This window comes from Myotis yumanensis, unplaced genomic scaffold (assembly GCF_028538775.1).
Source record: "Myotis yumanensis isolate MYYU_CA2020_CCGP unplaced genomic scaffold, mMyoYum1.0.hap1 SCAF_4, whole genome shotgun sequence".
Classification (NCBI taxonomy): Eukaryota; Metazoa; Chordata; class Mammalia; order Chiroptera; family Vespertilionidae; genus Myotis; species Myotis yumanensis.
Window position 1 is genome coordinate 12,765,255 of NW_027223755.1, and position 12,402 is coordinate 12,777,656.

General features: G+C 45.8%; 1 protein-coding gene across 2 annotated transcripts in view; it reads left to right on the plus strand.

The window, feature by feature from the left end:
* The first annotated feature begins 5,517 nt into the window (after positions 1-5,517).
* MARCHF6 (membrane associated ring-CH-type finger 6) overlaps positions 5,518-12,402 on the plus strand; it is a 68,647-nt gene continuing 61,762 nt past the window's right edge. For both annotated transcript variants that reach the window (XM_070411892.1, XM_070411893.1), the window contains exon 1: positions 5,518-5,752. In XM_070411892.1, the coding sequence (XP_070267993.1) occupies positions 5,734-5,752 (19 nt within the window). In that variant the 5' untranslated portion in view covers positions 5,518-5,733. The remainder of the gene's footprint in view (positions 5,753-12,402) is intronic.

Below are 12,402 nucleotides of genomic sequence, written 5' to 3' on the forward strand. Positions count from 1 at the left end.
CCCCTCTTATACTCAACACATTTTTATAGATTAAAGGCACCCAGAAATCTTATAATAGAGAAACCTAGTATTTCCCAACTTGCCTGCAAACCTTTGCAACTCATAAATCACACTTTGCTTTGAAAGGGAGGCCTTTGAAAGGGAAATGTATGGGCATATGTCTCATTGTTTTCTTTGGGTTGGCAGAATGAGGAAATGTCAGATGATGCCTCTTTCTGACCCAATTTGCAGCCCCAGGGCTGATGCCAATTGCTAATTCTAATGGGGTCTGGTCCCTGGTAGGGACCTGCTCACTGGCTGATGTTCAGCAGCAGTTCTGTGAAACTGTTGAGAAGTCATGAGTTCCTATTAAAATATGGACTCACAGTAAGGAGTTGAGAGTTTAATGGCAGTGTTAAGAGGGTAGCTGCTAATAGTGAGATTTATCAGTTGGAAGCCTAGAGTAGGACAGACCTGTTCTTTTAATTCTGATTCTTCTTCTACTTGTATGGCCAAGAGCTAGTTACTTATCAGCTGTGAGTCTCGAATTCCTCACCTGTGAAACTGGTATAATATTTATCTCACAGGATTGCCATTGATGTTCATTGGACATAATTATTGTTGTTCTTAGTTTGTTATTGTGATAGGTAGTGCTCAAAAAATTATACCCTCTTGTTCATTTTATTGCTATATGAAACCCAGCATTACTCTTGTATCCTCATGACAAAGTAAACACACACACACACACACACACACACACAAATGAGGCTGGAACATGTGTATGCTATACCTTTAAGTATCTCTTTTGAGCAAAGTAAAATTTTTTTCAGATTGAAATTCTGTACCAGTTCTAACATTGGTTTTGTTGGATAAAATGTGGCAAATAAACATATTTCTATATGTAATATTGGTACTCTTGTTTGAAAACAATGAGAATTCTAACATAACTAGTGGCCCAATGCACGGATTTGTGTACATCGAAAGGAAAATAATTGGAAGAAATATTTTAATATTGCTATTTGCCCTTTCTCTCTCAGCACCTGGGAGCTGGGCGGTGGCCCCGCCCCCTGCTGCCACCGATGGTCCTTGTCTGGGGGTTAACCAATTTGGCCTGGTGCTGCCCGCTCACCTGGTCCACTGTCCCACCGTGGTCCCACTCTCATTGGGGCCCATTGGGCTGGCAGCACCTCCACTGCCACCTGCTGTCAGTGCCACGTTGCTGACGCCTGCCATGTTCCACACCACCCCCTGGTGGTCAGCACACGTCATAGCGAGCGGTCAAACTGCTGATCTCCCTGTTGAACTCCTGGTTGAACTACCACCTGAGAGGACAATTTGCATATTAAGCTTTTATTATATAGGATGGGCAACTATTGTTTTGTCCTCCCCTTTTCATGGGATATGTTTTTTCTCCACTTCCATAACGTAGTTCCGTGGCAGTGTCCATGCTCTTACAGATCCTAGTTCTTTGGCAAAATCATTTGATTCAGGGATGGGCACCTCACTGAACCAATTAAGTGTCCTTCCCTGGGATTTTACTTATTAAATCCTCATCTGAGGATATGTTTTTATTGATTTTAGAAAGAGAGAGAGAGAAACATCAATGTGAGAGAGAAACATCAATCGGTTGCCTCCTGTACACACTCTGATTTCAGATTGAACTGGAAACCTGGGTATGTGCCCTGACTGGGAATCCAACCCACAACCTTTCAGTGTACAGGACGGCACTCCAACCAATTAAGCCACACCAGCCAGGGCTCCTGGGAATTTTTAACTTGGGACAAGAGATTATCACTCTCAGCCTGTCTAACTGTGAGGCTGAAGATGTGACCTTGAGAGCTATCAGTGGCCTTTTCTCCAGCCACATGGAGGGAGCTAGTCTGATAGCATGAAGCTAATGCGCAGAGAGAAGCAGAGTTTCGGAATGGGGAGAGAGAGAAGTCCTGGGGTCCAGTGGACCACTTCTTTTGGGACAGTTTATTCATTCCTCTCTTTTGTCTACCAGTTTAGTTGGGTGTTGGGGTCCAACCCCAACGGGTCCAGGGATCCCCAAAGGTGTGGACGGAGTCGGTGAAGAATGAATGACATGGAAACTGGTTTCAGTTCATCAGCATAGCGAAGTTCTGGTTAGGAACTCCAACCAAGTTCTGGTCAGGATCTCCAACCAAGTTCTGGTGCCATGTTCTCTCGCTAGGTTCTCCAGCCAGGTTCAGTCACCAGGTTCTTTAGCCAGGTTCTATCTAGGTTCTTTTGCCATGTTCTGTCTAGGTTCTCCAGTGAAGTTCTGTAGCCAGGTTCTGTCCAGGATCTTTTGCCATGTTCTCTGGCTAAGTTCTGGTTAGGATCTGATGAGGATCTGATGAGGAGCTGATGAGGAGCTGATGAGGTTCTGATGTGGATCTGATGTGGATCTGATGATTATTGTCTTGTTACATCCGTATTTATACCAGCCGATTTTAATCCTGTCAATTTCTATTACAAAGGTTAGGGCGTTTCTTATCTCCATTCCAGGGAGTAAAGATTATGTAGCTTAACTACCCGCCTGGCACTTAATTAAGGGGTTGTATCCCCTCCCTAACCTCAGGGAAAAATCCCCACCTGGGGAAACAACCTTTCTTGGAGAGGTGACCTTGGTTAAAACACATAGCTCCAAGAAGGTGAGCAAACATATTAAGAATAGTATGCCATATATGCCAGGTCCCTTGAAACAGCAAGGATGGACCGGCTCCCGGCAGTTGGGCTCCTTTCAATGGCAACCAAGAGAACTGTGACCGACTTATGAATCTCAAAGGGATGTTGTGAAGACCAGTTCTTGGCACACAGCAGTGACTCAACAAATGTTGGTTTAGTACTCTTATATTTGACCACCAAATGAAGAAAAGATTGGGGCAATTTTCGTTTTTGTTTTTGTTATTTCAAAAAATATATTTTATTGATTTTTTACAGAGAGGAAGGGGGAGAGATAGAGAGTTAGAAACATCGATGAGAGAGAAACATCGATCAGCTGCCTCCTGCACATCTCCTACTGGGGATGTGCCCGCAACCCAGGTACATGCCCTTGACCAGGATCGAACCCGGGACCCTTCAGTCCACAGGCCAACGCTCTATCCACTGAGTCAAACCAGTTTAGGCAATTTTCAATTCTAGAAGTAACTTTCCTTTGAGCATCACTAAGTTAGACACCTAAAGACAAAAGGAAGGAGCCCTCCACCTCCCACCACATACACACACGATCCTAATTGGGTTCTGCTCCTGGAGGTTCACATACCTGCCTTGAAATGCTAGTACTTCCTCCAGTAAACCCTATACAGTCCATCTTTCCCTCAGAATCCTTTCCCTATGTTATCCAACATCTGAGACTTGGTCTGGTGCCCCTCAACTGTGTGCCTTTGACCTGAGGTGAGAGAGAGGTGCTCCACCACAGGCTTTACAGGGTTGTAAGCTCTCATGGGTGGGGGTGGGGGCAGGGGTGGACTCAAGTTGGGGTTGGGTGTGAGGGATGAGGGTTGGAGACAGCCTCCTTCAAATTCAACACGAAAGGGTTAAATATGCTCATTTCTCAAGGTCAGTCATTGAAAACAGTGAGTCTTCATTATTGTGTCAAGAACTTGCTTTCCTGCCTTGGCTAACATTAGTCAAATCAGTGACATTAGACTTTGAGGGCTGCTCTCATTTTGGAGGACTCCATTTCATTACCTTTATTCTAAGTCTTGCTCTGATAGATGAGGCTTGGGAGAGGGGCCTTCCCAATTGCTTCACTCACACAGATGGAAAAAAATGTTTGCTAGCATTCTTGGATCTATCTGCATATTGTTTAAAATATTTTTTTGTTGGGGTTAGAGACATCTTTGCTTCTACTCAGGCAATTCTATGGTGGTGGCCTTTCTAATCTGCATTTTCTTTTTTCCCAATCCTCACCTGAGGATATGTTTATTGACTTTAGAGAGGTGAAGGGGGGCGGGGAGAGAGAGAAAGAGAAACATTGATGTGAGGAAGATCGATCCCTCTTCCCATACACACCCCGAACCGGGATCAAATCCACAATCTGTAGGTACTGTATGTGCCCTGACCAGGAATTGAACCCACAACCTTTCTGTGTACAGGATGATACTCCAACCGAGCCACACCGGTCAGGGCTATAATCTGTATTTTCTAAATAGTTTTCCATTTAGAGAAAAAGCCAAGATCACGAGGAAAGGCAGTGTAATGATGGAGGCAGAGCTCAACCTTTCATCTGGCTGAAGCAATTTAGCTCTGGCCAGGTAAGCGTCCATAACTCAGTATATCAAGCCCTGTCCACAGCTGAACCAATTTCTTTCAGGTTCACGTTTCAATCCCCAGCCTAAGTGGTTTATAGGCGTAGTCCTTCCAACCCAAGCAGAAGCCTCCCTGGGTGGAATCTTGGTAAAGTTAGTGCTTGTCTTATTGTCAGCGATATTTTAGCACTTCCTCTTTCATTTCAGAGATATTTCAGTACGGTGAAATTCTGTGTACTGCAATAATTTAAAAAATTGATTTTAGAGAGAGGAGACAGAGAAACATCGATTTGTTGTTCTACTTGTTTATGCTTTCATTGGTTGGTTCTTGTATGTGCCCTACCCAAGACTGAGTCTGCAACCTTGGTGTATGGGACCATGCTCCAACCAGCTGAGCTACCTGGCCAGGGACACAGTATTAAAAAAACAAAAACAAAAACAATACCTGACAATTTAGTCAGGGGCATTGACCTCTTTTCCCCTTAGATTGTCAAATAAAAAAATGACAACAGCCGCATGGTGTGAATGAATAAAAAATACACCTATTTTTTTGGATCAGATTGGCAAAAAACCTATTTTTTGGTGTGCCGCGGAATTTCAGTCATCAGTTTACGTGTGCCATGAGATCAGAGAGGTTGAAAATCGCTGTGTTAGTGCTTCCTCAAAAGGAGCATCAGAACTGCCCAGGTTCGGAATAAAAAAAGCACCTTCCTGGGCCCAGAATCTCCGAGGGGGTGGGGGCGTGGGGTGGCAGGAGGGTGCAGAATCCTTATTTTCACAAGCACCCAAGTAACTCTTTTTTTCTTTTCAAATATATTTTTATTGAATTCAGAGAGGAAGGGAAAGGGGGGGGGGGGGGAGAGAGAAACATCACTGATGAGAGAGTATCACTGACCGGCTGTCTCCCGCAGGCCCCCAGCCCAACCCGCCCCCCGACGGGACCTCAACCAGCGAGCCACAGCAGCCAGGCCGAACCGGGGATTCTCAGGCGCCGCAGGGACGGCCCAAGCCGCTCTCCCGCTTCGCGTTCTCTGTCGCCTCCGCAGGGGCCACCAGGGTTCAGCTCCCTCCTAGTTACAGCCCCACGGCCCCGCACAACCCTCCGGACAAGGACCAGGTAGCCGCGTCCCGGGTCAGGAACTCTGGCCCGGCCAGTATCCGCCCCCTTCGCCCCAGGGCCCCCGCCGGAAGTAACAGCCCCCGTCGTTGGGAGAGGCCCCGCCCCTTCCGGCCATCGCCCCGCCCAGGCCTCGCCCCTCGGGCCTCCCAGCCCCTCCCCCTCCCGCTCTCGCCCGCTTTCTGTCAGCCTCTCCCTCTCCCTCTCCCTCTCCCCGACACTCCTTCCTCTCGCTTCCTCGCTCGCACCTGAGCACACGCACCTGCCCGGGCCGGCTCCGCTCTCTCCTCTCTCCTCCCCGCCCTCCCCGCCCCAGACGGAAGGCTCGGGCCTCCGCCGCGGGAGCCTCGCGGCTGCGTCACCGCCGCCCCGCCAGACAAGATGGACACCGCCGAGGAAGGTAAGTCGCGGCGTCCGCGCCCTTGCACCGGCGCCCGGGTTCCGCCGGCCCGCACCGGGTCCGCGGCGCTCGAGGAGGGCGGCGGGGCGCCTCCCCTCGGGCGGGGGCGCGCGGGGCCCGCGGCGGGGCCGGCGCCCGAGCCGTTTGCCCGCGGAGCAGTCGGCGCGAGGGGCGGTGGGCCGCGGCGGCGGGGGAAGGTGACCCCTCGGCGCCCCCCGCCGTTTCCCGCCCGCGCGCGGAGGTCCGGACGCTGCGGGGGCCGGGGGCGTCTGGGCTGCGGGACCCAGGCTGGTCCGCCTCCCCGCCCCCTGCCTCCCGCCAGGCCCCGGGCGGCGGGGACGCGGCCGCGGCGGCGGCTCCGAGTGTGGGGGCGTTTCCCACGGCCTCCCCTCGCTCGGTTTTGTCTTTCTTTTCTGTCGTGGTGCCCATCGCTGTGCCGGCCCTGCCTCCCTCGCGACAAAACTTCTTTGTTGCCTCTGAAACTTGGCGAAAAATACCCCGCCAGGTGACGGCCGGGTGGCGTGGACTCGACTGACCCCGGTTTAAAACCCTTGCCCTCCGTCCGCTGGTCCCCGTCGAGTATGTTTACAAAAACGAGGAAGAGGAAGGCCCCGCGAGCGAGGCCGTTCGGGGAGGCCGGCTCGTTAGGATGGTTTTGTTTTGCGGTGGTTTATCCGGTGTTTAGCCCCTGACACCAGGGCCCGGGCTCGGCGTGCGCGTGTGTTTGGGATGTGACGGCTTCGGCACGAGCTGAGCTTTGTGCACGGAATACATAGGCAGAAAAGAAACATCCGGTGATGGAAACGCGTTTGTTTACCCGGAGACCGAATATGGTAGGTTCTTTTTAAGCAGTTTTATATATATATATATTTTGAAAGAGTCGGTCAGTTTAGAAAATGTCTAGAGGAAATGCCTAAATCGCCCTGTTTCTTGATGTTTTGGTTAAGGGTGACACTTAACGTTTTGGGCATAGGTATGTGGGGGCATGAGGAACAGCTTTCCACCTGATGAACTGCGATCTCGGTGGTTTTAGGTGAAGATCCGGGAGCGCTGTCATGGCCTGGAATCAGGAGCGATACCAAGTTTGACGTTGTCTTAAGTATGTCACGAGTTGCTAGAACTCGGCTTACCTTCCTTTAAAAGAAGTCTTTCCTTTGATAATCAGCGAGGACCTCCTCTGTGGTAACATTGCATGTGACAGCCCGGTTTACACAGCACACTCGCAGGCACCCACATTTGATCTTCACAGGAGCTGTGTGGGGGAGGCAGGCATTCTCTTTTATAGACGGGGAAATCCGGGCTTGGGTATTTTAATAGGGCTTTCAAGTTGCACACCCAGGAAGAGACAGGTTTGAAGCCTAGATATTCTGATTATAGAGTTTTCCTTTTATCAGGCCTTAGTAGTTTGATTGAGCTTTATTTTGTATTTGCTTTATGAAGCTGCCAGTCATTAAGTGAAAATGAATTCTAATACTTCTCTTGCCTACTTTTGCGAAATTATAAATTGGAAATCTTATGAAATTTTCAAAATGAATTTAAACTGAACTTGGAAAAAACACTGGGAGGAAAGAATGTCATGGTCAAAATGCTAGTCAAGGTGCAAAAAAACTTGCAAACAACTGTTCTATTTGCTAAATAAATTACAGATAATTTTTTATATTAAGAAAATGGATTGGGTTCTTACCTGATTACAAAAGAAATCATCTTTTAGTAGATTTGGGAAATGTGGCTAAACAAAGAAAATTTTAAAATATTTTAATCTGTCACCCCTTATTAAAACACTAATGATGATGTTTACTTTTCTATTTTGAATATGTTAATCTGAACAAAGAGAATAAGAATGCTACTAAAATATCAACCTTGCAAACAGTGTAACTCTTCTCTTTTAAAAATAGCATTTGCTTGCCTCTAGTGGCACCATATATGATGTTATAATGCTCAGAATGTTTTGTATTTATAGTAAGCAATACTGAATTCTGTTAGAAAATTGATTATTTGCCAAATGGATTTTGCCCTTTCATATTATTTACTAGATTTTAGAGATCTCAAAAGTGTTTAGTGTGTTAAATTTTATTTTTGTAAAATCAACAGGTTTATAACCTATTTTCATAATACAGAGGATGGGTGAGTCATTCTTATGTTTGTATGAGTGCAGATGTATTACATAAACTGTTATCCATCATCACATCTTTAAACTTCAGAGCTGGGGGAGACTAGATATGCAGCTTCCTCATTTTAGGATTAGGAGTCTGATCCTGCAGTGCAAGGTGGGGGTGGGGGGGAAGGGGAATCTTTCTTTCTTTCCTTCCTTTTCTTTCTTTCCTTCCTTTTCTTTCTTTCCTTCCTTCCTTCCTTCCTTCCTTCCTTCCTTCCTTCCTTCCTTCCTTCCTTCCTCCCTTCCCTTATTTATTTAAATTGGTTTCACAGAGGGAAAGGGGGAGGGAGAGAGATAGAAACATCAATGATGAGAAAGATTCATTGATCTGCTGTCTCTGGGAATGGAGCCTGAAACCCCTGCATGTTCCCTGACAGGGAATGAAGAGAGACCACCTGGTTCATAGGTTGACCTTTAACTACTGAACCACACCTGCCGGGCAGGATAAAGCACCACGCTATTGGGATAGATGTTGCAAGCTAGTATTGATGTATGTAACTCTCATATGGTAGACTGCTCTCATTTCAGCCCAGTGGTACATAGAACTGATGTTTTTTTTTCATTTTGCTAAATTATTCCTTATGCTAGCAGAACATAAAAAACAATCTTATCAGTGCTGTTTTTTTTTTTTTAAACAAAATGCCAAAGCAATTGTTCTTTTTTAAACCCTCACCTGAGGATATTTTTCCATTTTTTTTAGAGAGAATGAAGGGGAGGGAGGAGGGGGGAGAGAGAGAGAAATATTGATGAGAGAAAGAAACATTGATTGATTGCTTCCGTTTACACCCAGATAGTGGATTGAACTGAGGTAGTGCTTGACTGGGAATTGTACCTGGAACCCTTTGTTCTCTAACTACTGAGAAAAATCGTCCAGGGCCAAAGCAGTTGTTCTTAATGCGTTATGAAACATAGTCATTGGGGAGGTATGAAGCTGAAGTGTATTGCAATTGGTCCTGTTCTGTATTTACTTTGGGAAAACTTGAGGTGACGTGGATGAGTTAAGTGGATAAGTTGTCAGAACCAGATAGCTAGTTATTGTCTCTCTAGAACCACATGGTTTTCCATTTGTGCTTCCAGACATGTCTGCTTCATTCTTCTTACCGTAGATCGACTTTCACTGTTTGGGCATGCTTATAATCAAGCAGATATGCACTTATTTGACAGAGTTTTATTGAGCATCTGCTACAAGCCAGGCACACTATTTTATGTACTTGGGCTAGGCAGAGAACCAAATACACAAAATCCAAGGACACCCCCCCCCCCCCAAAAAAAAAACAACCAAAGAACAACAAAAAACGAAACAACAACACACACAAAATAACAAAATAACAAAATCATATGTAAGAAATTATATGGCATAACTAGAAGGTTATAAATGCTGTGGAGAACAGTAAATTAGGAGGGAATAAGGAGTGCCAGGATATGAAGATGGGTTGCAATTTTATTTTATTTTATTTTTTATTTTTAAAATATATTTTATTGATTTTTTACAGAGAGGAAGGAAGAGAGATAGAGAGTTAGAAACATCGATGAGAGAGAAACGTCGATCAGCTGCCTCCTGCACGCCCCCCACTGGGGATGTGCCCGCAACCAAGGTACATGCCCTTGACCAGAATCGAACCTGGGACCCTTCAGTCTGCAGGCCGACGCTCTCTCCACTGAGCCAAACCGGTTAGGGCAATGGGTTGCAATTTTAAATATGTCTCCTGCCCATTGAAAAGGAGTAAAAGAAGAGAGGGAATTATATGTGCAAATAAATGCTCTGTGGACAGAGCAGTCTGGACAGAGTGAACAGCCAGTGTGAAATCTCTAAGTTGGGAAAATGCCAGGAATTTTCAAGAAATAACCAGGAGGGCCAGTAAATTAGTTGAGGGAAGAATAAGTAAAATATGAGGTCAGAGAGATCATGGGGCCAGTGGGGAATGTCGAGGTGAGTGAGTAAGTAGGACTTAGCTGACTGACTTTTGTGAGGTAGGGAGTCATGGGAGGGTTTTAAGCAGAGGCAAGACAATTGGTTACTCCCCTGAATATACCCTATTTCCTGATCAACTCTTAAACCCAAATTTCTGGGAGCTAGAATCTGATTGGCCCATCTTGGGTCAGGTGCCTACCTACGATCCAGGTAGCTGGATCAGAAAGATAACGTAAGAATAAAAATCATGTCCAAAGATACAGACTTCCAGTTATGAATAAATCCTGGGGATGTAATGTACAGTATGGTGATTATAGTTAATAATACTATACTATATATTTGAAAGTTTTTGAGATCTTAAAAGTTCTCAGAACAAGAAAAATAATTTGTAACTGTGGTGATGCATTTAACTAGACTTATCCTACAACATATACATATATTGAATCTTTATGTTGTACATTTGAAACTAATGTAATATGTTAGTTATATCTCAGTTAAAAAAAAAGAATAAAATCATGGCTGACTGTGTCCATTCTTGATCTGGGCAGACATCCTAAGTTGTCTGTTACATTGTTGAATACCTTCTAGGTTGGAATGCTCTGAGTGATTAATACGGGGCTATCCCAGCCTTCTCTTCCAGACAGGCTGATTTTAGTGGGTTTCTCTTTTCTCCTGTAAGAACATGAAGGTTGCTTATTTTTAGTATAATGCAGGTAGAAGGGAAAGGGTTCTTAAAAAGGGGGCAGGAAGTAAGACCCCAAGGAAAACCTGTTATTCAAACTATATTTTAGAATGCTATTGCAATGAACTAGGCAAGATATTATAGGCATCTCTTGGAGATATTGTGAGATCTCTTCCAGACCATTGCAATAGAGTGAGTCTTGCAATAAAGAGAATTATAATATTTTTGCTGGTGGATGTTCTTGCCTTCACTTTGAAGCACAATAAAACAAAGTGCAGTAAAACAAGGTTTGCCTGTGTAGGCATTTAAATCAAGGAAGTGGGATTAGAGAGAATAAGAAAAGAAACAGGTCAAGGTAGAATTAATAGAATAATGAATAATAAGGTGATGTAGATATAGGGGAGAGGAGCATTTAAAAATGATTGATTTCGCACTGGCTGGTGCTTAAGTGGTTAGAGTATCGGCCCTCGCACTGAAGGGTCTTGAGTTTGATTCCTAGTCAAGGGCACGTACCTAGGTTGTAGGTTCCATTCCTGCCCTGGTTGGGGCATGTGTGGGAGGCAACCAGTTGATGTCTCTCTCTCACATCGGATGTTTCCCTCCCTCCCTCCCCACCCCCCCCCCCCCCCCGAAAAAAAAAAGCAATGGAAAACATATCCTCTGGTGAGGATTAACAAAAAGAAATTCATTGATTTCTAGTGTAGTTTCATCAGCTGTGAATGGGAAGACAGAAGTTCAGTTTCAGACATTGTATTAGTTTGCAAGTGTTGCCATAACAAAGTACCACAGACTGGGTGGCTTAAGTAGCAGAAGTTAATTTTCTTACAGTTCTGGGGGCTAGAAGTTTGAGATTGAGGAATAAGCAGGAGACCCAGTGATTTCATTTCTGGGAATATGCCCTAAAAAATCTGAAACACATATTCAAAAGTATATATGCCACCCCTGTGTTCATTGCTGTGTTACTTACAACAGAGGCCCAGTGCATGAAATTCGTGCACCTGGGGGGGGGTTGTCTCTCAGCCTGGCCTGCACCCTCTCCAATCTGTAACCCCTCGGGGGATGTCCGACTGCCAGTTTAGGCCTGATTCCTGTGGGTTTGGGCCTAAACCGGCAGTCAGACATCCCTCTCACAATCTGGGACTGCTGGCTCCTAACCACTCACCTGCCTGCCTGCCTGATTGCCCCTAACTGCTCCCCTGCCAGCCTGATTGATGTCTAACTGCTCCCCTGCTGGCCTGATTGCCCCCAATAGCCCTCCCCTGTCGGCCTGATCACCCACAACTGCCCTCCCCTGCCGAGACCAGCCTCCAGCCTCCTCTGCATCATGCACTCGGAGCCACGGGACCCCCAGGCCTCACCCTGTGGAGCGGCCACCGGGTCCCGCCTCCTCTGTGTGTGCAGCCATTTTGTGACGACATAGGGCGTGATGCGTGAGGGCATGGCGCCACCTAGGCTATTATTAGTATAGATAGCCAAAATTTGGAAGCAGTCTAAGAGAGCTCATCAGTAACTGAGTGAATAAAAGCTGTTGCACATTTATACAATGGAAAATGTTATTTAAAAATTAATCGGCTTAAATTTAAAAATAAGGAAATTTTACCTTTAGGGACAGCATGGGTGGACCTGGAGTGTGAAATAAGCCAGAGAAAGGCAATACCATATGGTTTCATGTATATATACAATCTAGTGAACAAAATAAACTAGCAAACCAATTCTTAGATACAGAAAACAGAATGACAGTTGTCTGAAGGGGAGTGTGGTTGGGAGGCTGGGTGAAAAAGGTGAAGGGATTAAGTAAAACAAAACAAACCCCCACATAGACACAGACAACAGTATGGTGATTTTCAGAGGGGAAGGGGGGTGGGGGAATGTAGAAGATAAAGGGGAATAAATGGTGATGG